Source organism: Fomitopsis serialis, assembly GCF_022376445.1.
Source record: "Fomitopsis serialis strain Sig1Antser10 chromosome Unknown B0H18scaffold_13, whole genome shotgun sequence".
NCBI lineage: Eukaryota > Fungi > Basidiomycota > Agaricomycetes > Polyporales > Fomitopsidaceae > Fomitopsis > Fomitopsis serialis.
In genome coordinates, this window is record NW_025954973.1 from 346,468 (window position 1) to 360,779 (window position 14,312).

At 56.5% G+C, this 14,312-nt stretch overlaps 5 protein-coding genes across 5 annotated transcripts; 2 read left to right on the top strand and 3 right to left on the bottom strand.

Moving 5' to 3' along the window:
- Positions 1 to 166: 166 nt before the first annotated feature.
- Positions 167 to 4,106, top strand: B0H18DRAFT_1116316 (timeless protein-domain-containing protein; the record flags this gene model as incomplete). Its single annotated transcript, XM_048033411.1, has 10 exons — positions 167 to 985; positions 1,035 to 1,416; positions 1,475 to 1,704; positions 1,753 to 2,080; positions 2,146 to 2,243; positions 2,293 to 2,439; positions 2,498 to 2,857; positions 2,912 to 3,080; positions 3,141 to 3,239; positions 3,295 to 4,106. The coding sequence occupies 10 exons, from the start codon at positions 167 to 169 to the stop codon at positions 4,104 to 4,106; spliced, it is 3,444 nt and encodes a 1,147-aa protein (XP_047896753.1).
- A 628-nt stretch (positions 4,107 to 4,734) lies between these two features.
- Positions 4,735 to 7,572, bottom strand: B0H18DRAFT_1140461 (DEAD-domain-containing protein; the record flags this gene model as incomplete). The annotated part of the gene is made up of 7 exons (XM_048035636.1): positions 4,735 to 5,095; positions 5,154 to 5,752; positions 5,794 to 5,956; positions 6,016 to 6,972; positions 7,024 to 7,235; positions 7,292 to 7,352; positions 7,420 to 7,572. The coding sequence occupies 7 exons, from the start codon at positions 7,570 to 7,572 to the stop codon at positions 4,865 to 4,867; spliced, it is 2,376 nt and encodes a 791-aa protein (XP_047896754.1). The 3' UTR covers positions 4,735 to 4,864.
- Positions 7,573 to 7,765: 193 nt separating this feature from the next.
- B0H18DRAFT_929566 (uncharacterized protein) lies at positions 7,766 to 10,062 on the top strand. Its single transcript, XM_048041686.1, has 6 exons — positions 7,766 to 8,014; positions 8,068 to 8,109; positions 8,166 to 8,384; positions 8,446 to 8,666; positions 8,718 to 8,821; positions 8,884 to 10,062. Exons 1-6 carry the CDS (start codon positions 7,917 to 7,919, stop codon positions 9,706 to 9,708), a joined length of 1,509 nt encoding a protein of 502 aa, XP_047896755.1. The 5' UTR covers positions 7,766 to 7,916; the 3' UTR covers positions 9,709 to 10,062.
- A 1,588-nt stretch (positions 10,063 to 11,650) lies between these two features.
- Positions 11,651 to 13,014, bottom strand: B0H18DRAFT_86781 (uncharacterized protein). The gene is made up of 2 exons (XM_048039888.1): positions 12,720 to 13,014; positions 11,651 to 12,667 (listed from the first exon to the last, which is right to left on the bottom strand). Exons 1-2 carry the CDS (start codon positions 12,800 to 12,802, stop codon positions 11,848 to 11,850), a joined length of 903 nt encoding a protein of 300 aa, XP_047896756.1. The 5' UTR covers positions 12,803 to 13,014; the 3' UTR covers positions 11,651 to 11,847.
- Positions 13,015 to 13,608: 594 nt separating this feature from the next.
- On the bottom strand, positions 13,609 to 14,119 carry B0H18DRAFT_989789 (uncharacterized protein). The gene is made up of 2 exons (XM_048044970.1): positions 14,060 to 14,119; positions 13,609 to 13,987 (listed from the first exon to the last, which is right to left on the bottom strand). The coding sequence occupies exon 2, from the start codon at positions 13,928 to 13,930 to the stop codon at positions 13,724 to 13,726; it is 207 nt and encodes a 68-aa protein (XP_047896757.1). The 5' UTR covers positions 13,931 to 13,987; positions 14,060 to 14,119; the 3' UTR covers positions 13,609 to 13,723.
- Positions 14,120 to 14,312: the final 193 nt, after the last annotated feature.

Consider the following 14,312-nt stretch of genomic DNA (forward strand, 5'->3'; position numbering starts at 1 on the left):
CTCCAAGCCTCCAGTCCAATTCAAGTTAGTGACAGACGCGACACGTCACATGCATCACACTGTGATTGTTCGCGTCGTCACGTTTGAGACGCGTCGCGCTTGAGTCGCGCTAACCGCCTTTCCTTCGCCCACGACCGCGCCATTACCCTCATCGCCAATTTCAACCATGGAAGACGACGCTATATCTATCTCTGATGCCTCTGGCGATGAAGAATACCTGGATCGGCGTGCCATCCTCGAACCTGCCATCCGGAGCGTGGTCGACGCGCTCGGTGGCTACGAGAACGGGTCGTATCGCCTCGGTGACGAATGTTATGGGTGCTTGAAGGATCTCAAGAAGCTCTGGAGGAAGGATGACACGGATGATGAGCGTACTGTGGCTCGTATCTTCTGGGAGACGAGGGTACTTCCCAACGACCTCGTTCCTATTCTGTTGGAGACCGCAGGCAAGGGACTCCTGGAAGACAAGTGCGCCATTGCATGCGCCGATCTCATGACCGCGATGACATGGCCGATTGACATGGCGGAGGAGTTGAAGGAGCTCGATGAAGAGCACGACAAGGGGACGGACTACACGCAGCTCGCGCTCAGCCATCTGCACTACAAGGCGGCTCTCCTGAGGCCAGGTGTCATCCAGGCACTTTTCGGGATCACCCTGCCATGTTTGGCCAAGAGTCCCAAGGAGCGCAAGGAGCGGGACATCCAAATCATCAACGTTGTGCTTTACCTTATTCGCAACCTGGCGTTCATCAAGGACTTGCCGCCGAACATGCACCTCAGCGCAGACCAGGCCGAGTTTTCATCTTTGCAGTCTCGCCTGGTCAAAACGCTGTCAGACGCGAATGTTCTGGACTTTCTCGTTACAATCGCGTCAAGCGTCAGCACCGACCCGATGTTCAACGGTTGGAACGCTCTTGTACTCGAGATGTTCTATCTTCTCTTCCGAGGCATCACGCCTTCCTCGCTAGCGTCGGACCAAAGTAAGGTGCGGCTTTACGGGTCTTTTTGGATCGCATGTGCTCAACGCGGTTCAGGAGCCAACGCAGAACCTGCGGCGCCTCCTCGCTGTAGAGGACCAGCGGAGGCGAGACTTTCGCCGGAATGCTACATCACGACACTCCCGATTCGGTACAACACTCTCAGTCAAACTGAACCCCAAGAAGTCGCAAGCAAAAGCGGTCGACGAAGAGGCCCCGCAGGCTGATGCCGAACCGGCAGGAGCATCCCAGACATTGGTCCTCCACCACCAGCAAGCGCTAAACCGAGACTCAGGCAGCATCGTGGATCAGTTGAAGAAACAGAGGAAGCAAAAGAGCAAGAAGGTAGATGAGCTGGCGCGAGAGGACAACCTATCCGTGGACGCGAAACTCTTACTACAGAACCTCGCGCGCACATTCATCGAGGCTTGCTTCAATTGTGAGTGTCCCGTCACTCGCTTCGACACGGGGTTTGAAGAGTCATGTTGCAAACACAGCGTTCCTCTCATCGCTACTGAAGGATATCAGAGCCGAGAGGGCGAAGATCACCGAGAAGGATAACCTCCGGCTGCTGTATGTGGCGAAGTGGTTCCTGGAGTTCTTTCTATGTGTCCGTGCCAGCCAAGGATCCGACAACGCATGGAGTTTCGGTCTGATCGCAGAGGTGACTGATCGGGCATGGATTGTCTGGGTGCTGAAGCGCATGCGTCAGGCCGTGGAAGAGAAGGTGCGCTCCATCCTGATGCTAACAACCCTCTCTGACCCTCTGCGACAGCCGAAAGCCTGGAACGAGCTCCAAGCCGGCATCGACTGTCTCACGCAGCTCGTCCTCTTGATCGACGCTATGTCTACGTCGCCTGTCGCCTCCGAAGCTGATGTCGCGGACGTTCTCCAGCAGCAACTCATCTACAACGGCGAGGTGCTGGACCTTGCGTTTGACAGCCTCCGTGCGTACCGGGAGAACACGCAGAGTCTGGCATACCTTGATTCGAGTGTGCACCTTGCGTATGCGCTCTTCCGGATGCTCGAGCGCTGGGGAAAGAAACGCAGCGGGAAGGGTGAGATGTATGTCCGGCGGAAAGAGAAGGCGAGGAGAAGGAAAGGTGCGTAGGTTCTCTTGAACAACGAGGTTCGACGAGCCAACGCGTCGATCTCAGGTGCCGGGAAGGTGAGGACGACGGCGTACCGGATGAAGAAGAGGAGCCGCAAGTCGATCAGGATGACATGATCCATGAGACCATGTTCACATTCGACATGTTTGAAGCGGTATGTTGTCACTGACGGCTTGCGGTCGCGTCCTGACCATGTCTCCTAGAAATTCGCTCACTCGGACATCACACAAACTCTGCTGTCGTGCGTCTCCCGGTACAAGGAGTTCACGTCAGCGGACAAGATGAAGCGCGTCGTGAGCCTGATGCATCGGCAAGCCGTCAAGGCCAAGGCAGAGGGTCTCTACTTCAACGTCTGTGCATCAACAACCTTCGCAGCGAGACGGTTGCTAACTGATTGCATCCACATAGGTATCTACTCTGGATCTCTTCAAGAACATTCTCGCGGACGAGAAGTCCATGCCAAAGGACCAGCCCTACAAAGACCTCATGAATCTCATCAATACATCTTGCGCCAGTTTTTCAAGGCCGTTGAGGAGGAATCGTTCCTCGTTGTCAGGCGTCTTCCCCATGAACCGGGGCCACTGGAAGGAATTCTCGAGTTGGACGCCCGAGGAGAAGAAGAGCGGTCGGGCTGAGAAAGTGGAGGACACCAGGTTCCCGCAGGATGTCCAGGTCAAGAAAGGATATTCATGGAGCGAGCAGCTCGGCATCGCGATCGCGTGTCTGGTTGAGGAGGGCAAGATCGAGTTGATAGACTGGGTGAAGCAGGTGAGATGAATGTGCATGGGCAGTCACGCAGTGCTCTAACGATTGGATCCCTAGATTCTCATGCTCGCTATGGGGCAGCGACAACGTATCATCGAGGATACGGATGGCTCGTCTTCGAACGTCATCGACGTGGACAGCGACGACGAGCACGAGAACGAGCTCGCGGCGGTCACTGCGAAAAGAGGACCGTCTGAGGAAGCTCTCGCAAAGATCACCGACTACTGTGAGTCTTTTGTTGCAGACGTTCGAGTGTACTGAGGACGATCTTTCACAATTTCGTTAGTAATTCCCTATGTCACTGACGAACAAGCCAATGCCGCCACTCAAGATCCGCATCTCAAGCTTCTGTTTCGTCTCATAAAATTCGAGATTCTGGACGAAGGTGAGGCGAGGAGAATCAGCAATTCTAGCGTCACATCATTGACCGTACGGAACAGACGCGAATGAGCTGGAATGGCACATCCCTGCAGCGATTTTGCCCTCTGATCTCCAAAGCTATCTCAACGTTATCAACCAGTTCCTCGAGAGCCCGATCGAACTTGATGGTAAGAAAGCGTCGCAGCTACTCAACAAGAAACGACGCAGACGGCGGCGACGCCGTTCGCCTTCCCCCGACCCTGATGCGAGCGCCTCGGAGGGCGAAGAGCCGAAGAAGCGGAAGGAGAAGAAGAAAAAGGAGAAGCAGCAGTACAAGTCCGCACAGTTCATCGAGGACAGCGATGCGGAGATGGAGGACTTAGAGGCCTTCCTCGAGAAGGAGAAGGCTCTCAGAGAGCGGACTGCGCTGTTGGCGGCGTCCACAGGGCATATCGCGACAATGAGGCCTACTGGGACGAAGAAGCGGCGCAAGCGGGCGACGGATGACGGCGGTGCAAAGAAGAGGCGGCGCAAAGGGCGGAAGGGGGCCGACGCAGAGGAGGAAGTGGAGGAGGCACAGAGTGCACCGAAGGGCGACGACAGCGATTCAGACGACAGCGACCTGAACCTTTTCGGCTCGCCCAGAAGATCTCCCTCAACTCAGCCAACCTCCCCTGACCCTGTCGAGGCAGAGCCGCCAAAGCCGAGGCCAAGGCCGCGTCCACGGCGGAAGTTGGCCAGTGAAGCTGTGGAGGACACTACGCAAGATCCGCATCCGACACCTGCCAATGCCGAGGACAGAACTGTAAAATCTCCGTCGCCGCTTCCATCCGCTCTAGAGGTCAAAAAGAAAGGAAGATTGCAACTTGTTACTTCAGATGGGGAAGACTAGACGATGTTTCTTGGACTTAGTATCCGTCCGTGCCAGTCCTTGATTCGCCACATGCAGGCAGCATTTTTTATGCATCTACTTGATGTCGTTAAGGGGCTAGTCCTTGGAGTCGTGCCGCTCGGCGTGCTCCTGTTGATCCTGTACTTGATTTCGCGTTCCTGTCATGCCACGATGTCGACGTCCGACACCTCGAGCTTCGGGCCCATCTACTCGACGAAGTACAGCAGGTTTCCGACGGCGTGTCCGCTGTCTTGAACCGGGAGATATCACCGCTTGAATGCACACAGGTTAAGCTCGCAGAGTTTCAAATGTGAACCCGGTGAGAATCGAACTGCCAGTGTGACGAACTGCTGGCCGGCGCTCCATTGTCTTTGCGCCATCATGCATCATGACCACCTCACCTTTCGAGCGTAACGCGCACCGTCCAGTACCCAATACCATCGATGAGTGAGGCCCTCGTCTCTACCATCTTCACCGCTCGTGAGCTAGGTTCGACACAACCCGCACGTGAGCGCCGCGTGGGGTCTGAGCGGACTAACTAGCTCGTGAGCTCGGGTTCGCCAAAGGACGACTAGTCTCCGGAAAAGTAAGCCTCACTGTCATGCCAACTCAAACGGATGGCTTCCGAGTCTCGAACATGCATCTGTGATGTAAGGCGGCAGTAAGATGCTGATACCCCACACGATGCAGTAGGTATGCAATTCTCGTACGTCCTGTGGAAGCAGGGGGATAGTGATTCAAAGCATACATAGAAGATACTACCGGCGACTACGTAGAAACTGTAAGGCCAACTCCTCTTCTTCTTCAAGTGTGGCGCCATCAGAACTGTGTTTGCGACCTTGACCACCAGAAGGTCTGTTGCGCTTTGCAGGAGGCGCCTCGTCCTCGTCCTCGTCCTCGGAGGGCAAGTCGAACTCCGGGCTGACATAGCCATCGTCCTCACCCAGAGGATCTTGAGTGGCTGCCATCGGTCCGCTATCACCCATTCCCTGTGACGGTCATCAATGTCAGCTTAGACATCAATCCATTCGCTCTTCAGTCACATACCTCACGTTCCCTCTCCTTCCTCTTCCTCTTCCTCTCTCTCTTCTTCTCTCGCGCCTCCTCCTTATCCTTGACATCCGCCTCCTTCATTCGCCCCCTCTCGCCCTCGACGAACACCCTCCCTGCCTCCTTGACCGCAGCGCCGCCCTCCCCGAAGACCTCTTCTGGCGCTTTCATCTCGTAGATCTCATGCGCGCCACCCTCGTCGTCAAACACAAGCTTGTTTCCCTGCGGGCCAGACTTGACGACTGCCTTCTTCGACAGCGCCATCCTCTGCTTGCGCTTCGAGGTGTACTCAGATTCAGGCATGGCAGACGGGTCCGCGGGCAGCTCATGGTCCGCCCGCTTGAGGGTGATGAAGTCGTCCTCCTCGTCGGACCCAGTGGCGTGCTCGACGAGCTTGGTGTAGTGCTCCGAGAGGATGTTCTGGTTCTTGCGCTCGAACATCCGATCGTACTTCGTCCGCACGCGGCTCGCCTTCTCCTTCTCCTTGTCTTTCCCAGGTTGCTGCTCCTCGTCATCGCTTGACGCGCCGCTGCTCTCGTTTCTGAGCCCGAGCCACTCCTGGAGGCCTCGCTCTCCTCTCCCTCGCTTTCCCGCGCCTGGCGAGCGGCGCTAGACTCGGCGATCGCGACAGCATGACTTGCATTTTTCTTCTTCTTTGCCAGTTCCCTGCTCAAGAACTTAATTTTGGGCATCCCAGGGAGACCGAGTGACTCCGCAAAGCGCTCCACCGGCAGCTCGTCGACCTTGAATACAGACTTGTCCTTCTGCAGGTGGACAGAGCGCAGATACGAGACGAATGTCTATCCGACACGATGCATCAGCAGGCCATTCGCAAGATATGAACGTCGCTATGACTTACCCGCTGTCCCAGATACTTGATCTCAGGATCTTGAAAGGCCAGATTCTGCAGCTGGTTCTCGATGTTCTGCGTCTTGCTCGCTCGGATCTTGATCTTCTCCACCTGCAATCCCTTCTTCTCTAACGCAGCCTTCATCCCTTCCTCCTCACTCGGCATCAAGAACAGCAGTGCACGGCCCGAGCTCTCATAACGCGCCGTGCGGCCGACACGGTGCACGTACGTTTCCGCATCCTCTGGCGCGTCGACCTGGACGACCCAGTCGACGGAGGGGAAGTCGAGCCCCCGCGCTGCAATGTCGGTAGCCAATAAGACGGCCTTCTGCATGCCGGTGAAGCGCTGGAACGTCTCGAGCCGTATTGTCTGCTTCTGCTTCCCGTGTAAGTGCAGCAGGGGTACACCAGGGTGCAGTCGCCGGAAGGTCTCGAAGACGAACCGGACCTGCTTACAGCTCGAGAGGAAGACGAGTGTCTTGGCTTGAAGGTGCGACTTAAGGAAGGACCAAAGGAGGGAGAGTTTCTGGTCGAGAGTGGTCACGACGTAGTTCTGCTGGAGGGATGCCGGTGTGGCGAGGGAGCTGGAGCTTTCGGCTACACCAATTGAGACTGGGTCGGTCAGCGAGAGACGAGCGAGGGATACGACTGAGTCGGTTTGCGTAGCTGAGAAGAGGAGGGTTTGCCGAGTTTTTGGAAGATGGAAGAGGAGCGCAGTGAGAGTGCGGTGGAATCCCATGTCGAGAATACGATCGGCTTCGTCAAGAACGAGGATCTGCAGGTTATCACACTCAAAGCCGATGGTCTGGTCCATGTGCTGCAATAGACGGCCAGGGGTCGCGACTAGGATGTTCATCCGAGAAAGACGCTCCCTCTCGTCTTTGAGGTTCTTCCCTCCGATAACCAGTCCCGCAGAAAAGCTATGGTAGCCACCTATGGATCGTAGCACGTCAAATATTTGGACTGCCTGCACGGGGTCATTCAGTCAAGTCAAAACCTAAGCGTTAGACAGACGCACCAGCTCTCGTGTAGGCGAAATAATCAAAGCTCCAAGACCATCCTGAGGACCCCACTTTCTCCGATACAACATCTCTAGAACAGGGATCAGGAAGGCCAGCGTCTTGCCGCTCCCTGTCCTCGCTGCGCCTAGAACGTCCTTGCCCTTCAGCGACACAGGCAGACTTTTCGCCTGGATGTCTGTCATCTTCGTGAAGTATGCTTTCTTCAAACCTGGTGATAATTACACCGTCACCACTATACAGTATGTTGGTTGCGCTCATGCTTACCTCGCTTGGTGAAGTCGGAGATCGGGAGGTCAGCGAAAGCTTTCAAGCCCGGAGGGGGCTCCTGCAACAATCACGCTGCGTCAACATATAAGTAACCACTAAAGCCCGAGCCTCATATCTGGACTTACAAATTGTGATGCCGCCTGCTCTAAGGCTTCGATTGTCTTCGCCTCCGAGACTTTGCGCGACTTTGACGAGTGTAGACCATTCTTCGGTTTTGTGCCCTTCTTCGATTTGGGCTTGGCAGGTTTGGCAGCGCGAGAGGGTCCAGCTTCACCCATTGTAAACCCTTCTGTGCTCCGGAAGAATCTGACAAGAGCGCAGGCGGATGCAAGGGAGAAGAGAGAATGTATACCGTCTTGCCACTAAACTTGGGAAACGTGACGCGAAATTCGTTGTGGCGCTGTGACATGCGCGTGACACTGCGCGAATTGATCGACGCGGCGACGCGCTCGGTTGCTGCCACAAACGCGCGCGACTGCCACCAGGTTGCCCCAAGTTTACCCCTTGACCTCTGCGACCGGCTCTTGCTTGCTGCTTCTGCTTTCCAAACCCATTGGCTGTGCGGCAATAACTGTATCTCCAGATCTCTGTATAACTATCTCGCTTTCAACCATCCACTGAGATGCCTCGCAAAGTCAAGTCTTCTTTAGTCGACCACCACTTTCCCCGGTTCTACGCATGCTACCTACTCAAGAGCATCCGCACGGCGCGCGCGACTGCGTGAGCTGTACATTTGTCTACTTGAAGGCCTGCTGATTCTGAGATCTACTAAGGACATATATAGGGAGCACGCCGAGCCCTCCCAGACGCATACGGTTCGCGCTTCCGCCGGTGAACGGTCGTGCTGTTACCACTCACTTCATATGCCCAGCCAACACAATGGCGAAATCACGCAAGGCGCATGGAAGACAAAGCACAACAGGCCTTGGATCATGCAGATGATCGTCTACGGTTTCCCCTCCAAGCTCACAGCGCTGCAGTTCGAATGGGCATGGCAGCACCCGCACATCTCGCGTCACCTTCGAGGCGAGGACGGCAAGGCCGTCTTCCAGAACAACTCGAAGTCGAGGTACTTGAAGACGAATGTCTCGTTCGTATGCGCGCTCTTCGACTCGTGGTGAATACGCATGCTCACGCAGACTGTTGTCCAGGATCGCACGAAGTATGATATGCTCTCACCCGTACAACACATGGCCTCTGCGTGTCAAGCTGTTCACTGCCGAAGCTGAGAAAGCCTGGAGCGATGCTGCCCGTGATGCTGACGACCTCGCGCTTCCGCAGGGGTTCTCCTACACGGTCGAACTCGAGGGCGTGGACGGGAAGTCAGGCAAGGCGGGCACAGGGAGAACGGGGCCAATCGATGTGAACGATGGTGAGTCTTTCGACCTCCCCTGGTATCGTCATCGTTGAACTGTGTGCCCAGTGGCCTTTACCTCGGACCACCTCCGAAAATGGACCACCGTGTTAGCGTCGCCCAGGCCATTGCTCTGTTCTGTCTGTAATGAAGCCTTGGACCGCCAAATCATAGTGAGTCATACCTTTCGCACCTCATACAAGTTCACACCAACTCATAGCCATGACCGACCCAGGACCCGATGACTACCGCGCTATGCCCCTCCCCAAATTGTACTACGGTCTCGCACCTCTCCTGTCTCTGCTCCGATTTCCTTGAACACGAGCGCTCGACAGATGCGACTCCTGGCAGGCTCGCGATGATCCCCCGGGGCGGCGAGTGCCGTTCGTGTCGCACGTACATCCTATGGGGTGATGTCATACGGGGGTGCTACAGACGCAGGGGCGACGACGCGCCTCAGCCCGAGTCCGACGGTATGGAGGATGAAGAAGCGCAGTCGCTTGAGGATGCCGAAATTGTCCTACCGCCGACTCGGCAACCCAGTAAGAAAGCCCTAGGCAAGACCGCCAGCCGGCGCCGGGGAGGCGCAGCCCCGAGGAAACGCCCCGCAGCACTTCTTGAAGAGGGCTTGAGCGAAGGGGAGTTCTTCGACTTGAATAACGTTTCTGGATCTTCCGAGGACGATTCTGCGGGCGGCGAACCTCTCGTGGTGGCATCTGTACAACGTACCACCACGGCGTCGCGTACGGCGGTAGGACGGGGAAACACACCAGAGAACAACCGCCCGGAGGAGGCGGCGCCAGTGCCGAGCTCGAGCACTAGGCAGAACCCTACGAGATCTCATCCAGAGAAAAGTACAAAGGTATCCCGTGGTGCAAGGAGGGACGTCCAGGCTCCGCGCCAGCAAGAACCGCAGAGCCACGGAGTACCACATCCAACGTCGCCGCCGATGTTCCGTCAGCGCAGGTCAATGCCCCGACTTCCAAACCCCCGATGTCCTTGGCCTCGCAACACCGCCAAAACCCTCGCACAAGGGCACCGCCCACGTATGTCGAGATAAGCGACTCCTCCGAATCGGACCTGTCAGACTTCGATGACGGTGCGGAACCCGCACCAACAGGAGCCCCGCGACGTGCATTGGGGCGCAGCCAGAAGAAGACTTTGATGCAATGGGCGGGCCTGACAGTCTGCACTCGGGATCGCCCCGCCAACGGCTCAGCCGTGCTCTCTCGACACTCTCCATCTCTTCGGGGTCGGAGCTGCCGGACATGGCGCACATACTGCGGGATCTGGAGAGGAAGAAGAAGCAAGATGATGATGAGGACGTGGTAGTGGTGTCCGATTAAAGGCCGCACCGTGCGTTGGCTTCTCTTGTATCGAGTTCACATCTGCATGCATCTAGTTTGGGATTTAGATCGTCGGTTTTAATGTGCTGAAACTCGAACACGGTGTTGCGGCGCGCATGGAAGGTGGTTGTTCCGAGTGTGGTTTGATGTTCACGGAGGCCAGTAGACTCGTGTTGTTGGCAAGATTGCGATCTTTGTCGGATGGAAGCACCACCGACTGGGAAGATGTCCGGGGTGCGCACCTCTTACAAAAGCAGCGCTTCGTTCATTACGTCGAAGCATTCCGCCAAGACGGTGCAAAGTTCGTTCTCTTCTTGCCGAGACAATATCGTTTCAGTGCTGGGGCCTGAGCCTGGCAGATCAGTGCCGCGCACGGCCCACAGACCGTTCTGCAGAATGGCTTCAGGTACGTAACGTAAATCATCAGGTGCAAGATCGAGCCAGTTTGCTCACCGTGGTGCGGACACGACAAACCTTCCATACCGACGTTCACTCAAGGATGCGACCAAGCTGTCGAACCCCTGCGGCATTAAAGTGCACTTCTCCTTTATCTCCATCCCGAGTTCGCAACGCCAAGACGCATAGTCTCAGACAAGGCTTACTTACTAGACGGCTCAGGCCACCTGGGGGCGCAGGAAACGACGGCCCACGATGAGTCTCCCGTCTACACATCAAATGTGGGCGAACATGACGATGACGAGGGGCTCCTACTACCCCCTGCGACAAATTTTCTACGAACTGAACGGCGATGATATTTACTTTAGTATGCTTCCGGTGCGTCCATACTTGGTTTACATAGCACTCTCTACGGCAGGGCAACCCTAGACTGATCGGATGTATCCACCAGCCGATGTCGACTGTAGAGGACCTACTCCTCGAGAGATGGTTACCGGCGCTGGATACGCTCGCCATCGAGAGCGTCACCGAACACACATCTCCGTCCGAGTGTGGACACCACTACGACAAAAGAAGGTGTGAACGAAACAAAGCGGCGAGACTACTCACAGTGAGTCGCGCATCATAAAGGTGTGCAGAGCCTTGTTCACGCTCCGGTCGGTACGTCCAGAAGCTCTTGGAGCACATGCGAAGGCGCTTTTCTCAAATGAAGGATCAGCTGGTTGTAGGAAGAAAGGCATGGCGTCGTTGACTTGACTGGGTGTCTGTTGCCAGTGCTGTAGGAGGTACTGTAAGCCTCTTTATCATTACTGCACTATAAAGCATAGGAGGAGCCGTAGTAGCTCCTGTGCTGTACATCTCCAAGTTGCCGAGGAACCATCACCGCCGCACCGAACAGACTCGGAACAGCCGGATGTGTTCCTCTCTGTACTGAGCCTGCAGCTTCATCATTGTAAGTATCATACAGTATATCATATCGCCCGAATAGTAGCAGGCTACAATGATTGCTAGCCCCGGCCCATCCCTGATGCCAGTCACGCATATGAATGCTTCAAGGTGGCGTTTGGCCGAGTTCTCATGCTAGTTATGACTCTGAGTTGGTTTCGAGAGCGCCCCCCAAATGCCGCCATCAAACCTCCCAGATTGCGATCTGCGCATGCGCCCGCCGACGCGTCGCGCCGGGTAAGGTTAGAAGCACGAACTCGTGTCTCACCTTCCACGGGCAGGCTGCGGTTCAACGCGTAGTCGCAGTCATGCCAAGAGCTGCTCAATGTGCGATTATATTCTCTAGGGCAAACACTCTACTGACTGTACCATGTCCGGCAGCAAACGTAGTAGTACATCGCGGTCCCCATCGACTACGCATCCCTGTGGATCCCATCCGAGTTCCTGTCAGGCGAAATCGCGCACACTGGCAAGGAACGCGGGGCGTGAAGCGCAAATTGGAACATTCAACTTCAAGCCTCAGGCTCCCAGGTGAGCAGGCGACGAGCAAGCTCGTCGTCGCGCTTGCCCTTGATGTCGTGGTAGATCCTCGCTCCGGCGCGGAACGCGGAGGGGGCGTCGTGCGCCAGGCCCTTCCAGCTGACCTTACGGCGGGCAAGCTCCTCGAAGTCCTCGCGTCTGCCGTGGCCCCTGCCGTCGGAGTGAATGACGTGTGCGTCGTGCTCAGAACTCCCCCCGGTGATCTTGCTGCGTCTGCCGTGTCCCCTTCCACCGGAGAGGGCGACATGCGCGTCGTGCGCCGAGCCTCCCGCGGTGATCTTGTGGCGCCGGGCAAGCTCTTCGTCGCGCCTACCGTGACCCCTCCCGCCGGAGTGGGCGACATGCGCATCGTGCTCAGAGCTCCCCCCAGTGATCTTGCTACGTCTGCCGTGTCCACCGGAGTGGGCGACGTGCGCGTCGTGCGCCGAGCCTCCCGCGGTGATCTTGTGGCGCCGGGCAAGCTCTTCGTCGCGCCTGCCGTGTCCCCTCCCGCCGGAGTGAACGACGTGTGCGTCGTGCTCAGAACTCCCCCCGGTGATCTTGCTGCGTCTGCCGTGTCCCCTTCCACCGGATTGAGCGACATGCGCGTCGTGCGCCGACCCTCCCGTGGTGATCTTGTGGCGCCGTACGAGCTCCTCCGAATCCTCGCGCCCGGCGTGCGACTTGACAAACCTGAAGTCGGCGCCGGTCTGCCATGTGCGGCTGCCCTCCGGGATGGCGTGTGCCGCGTGCACGTGCGGATGGTGCGCGACAGTGTTCTCTGGGCGGTGCGTGTGGTGCTCGGGCACGCTGCTTGTGGATGAAGGTCAGTCATGGGCGAGTGGGTGGAGTAGTATAGACTCACCTGGCGGAGTTGACGGGCACGGCTACGGCGGACGAGACCGTGGCGAGGGCGGCGGCAAGGATAATGAAAGCGGAAGTGCGCATGGTTGTGCAGAGGGGTGGGTGTGAGAGATGAGACCAAGGATGAGGTTCGCAGACAGTCGTGGAGGAAGTCGTGAAATGTAGAGGGGCGTAAGAGAAATGAGAAAAGACAACAAAAATCAGGCTGTGTGCGCGGTGTCCATTGGTTAATGGGAATGTAATGACTGATAGTCCGCCTGCGACTCACCGACCGGCACCGATTCTTGAGTTGTAGGGTTGAGCGAAAGAGCGAGAGAGCTGAGCTGGGGTATCTAGCTGAACCTGCGCAGGCTTTATACTGCGTCTCTGGCGCCCCTCGAGGGCTTTGAGAACTACACGTAAGTGGACCCCATGTGTAGCCCACGCCGATTGTGACCGTGCGGTGCTGCGGTACTACTCTGTCAATCAACGTGAACACCCTAGTACGACGCATCATAGTGTTTGGGTAGCATCTCTCCACCTGAGACGTGGATGAGGAAGTAAAGGCCTCTCTAGAAACAGACATTATCCGGATTCGACGCTTCATGCAAAGACGAAAAGCAAACACCGTCCACAAAACTTCCAGAGTTTGACAGAGGTCCAATTGTAGCTCGTCGAACAACTGGCGAGAATGCACCAGGCAACGCACTAGCAGACATGCTCCACATCCACAAGTTGTCCAGCGTTACTGCTGATGATCGAAACATCCAGTTGTTCACAAACGGCCTTGCCGGTTTTGAGCATTCGGCGAGAACAGACCGTTGGCGCTGCATTCTTGCGCGATCCCAAAAGTCGTGGATACATGCGGAGGACGACAATGCTCCGGCATATGGTCTGTGGCGTGTGTGTTTCTGCGTTACACGATCCGCACGTCAGAAAAACATCTAGACTCAGGCTGCCATGGTTGAGCTATCAGCGTGGGCGGTCTCGCGCGGCCTGCCCAACAGGTACTGAATCACGCGTCCTTCAGTACGCGGTAGGCACAAGGGTGTTCCTAACCTCATGTCTAACGAGATGATCTAGCCTGAAAGTGGCCCGGGCACGCGTCCAGAGAGACGCACCGATGCAATATGAACGAGGTCTCTGGAGTTCAAGTTGACGACCTGAGGCACCGCCCCTATCTTTCACTGCCAGTGGTCGAGCGCCGGGGCGACTTGGACGCTTCCTGCCCATCGGTACGTCCCTGTGATGGGGCACCCGACGTCGTACAGCCTCAGAGATGAGGGACAACTGAGGCGAACGGCCGTTGAGAAAGTGTGTGAGGACGTGGATTTTGACGAAATGGGTCGAGGCCGCCGGTACCTGTGGCACACTTCATCACGTCGAAGCTATGCGCTCAACTTGGTATCGAGACGTGCAGGACTGTCGTTGTAAAGTGGAAGTGGAAGGCAAAGTCAGTAAGTCGCAATTAGTTGAATTCTGGGCTCAGGCTGCGAGTCTGGGTTACATAATCCGCCATCAACCTCGTAGATTGCGATCTGCGCACTGTGCGCGCGTCGGGAATAAGCCCGTTCTCTCTCGATGTGACACTGACAATATTTGCCAGCGCCGACAC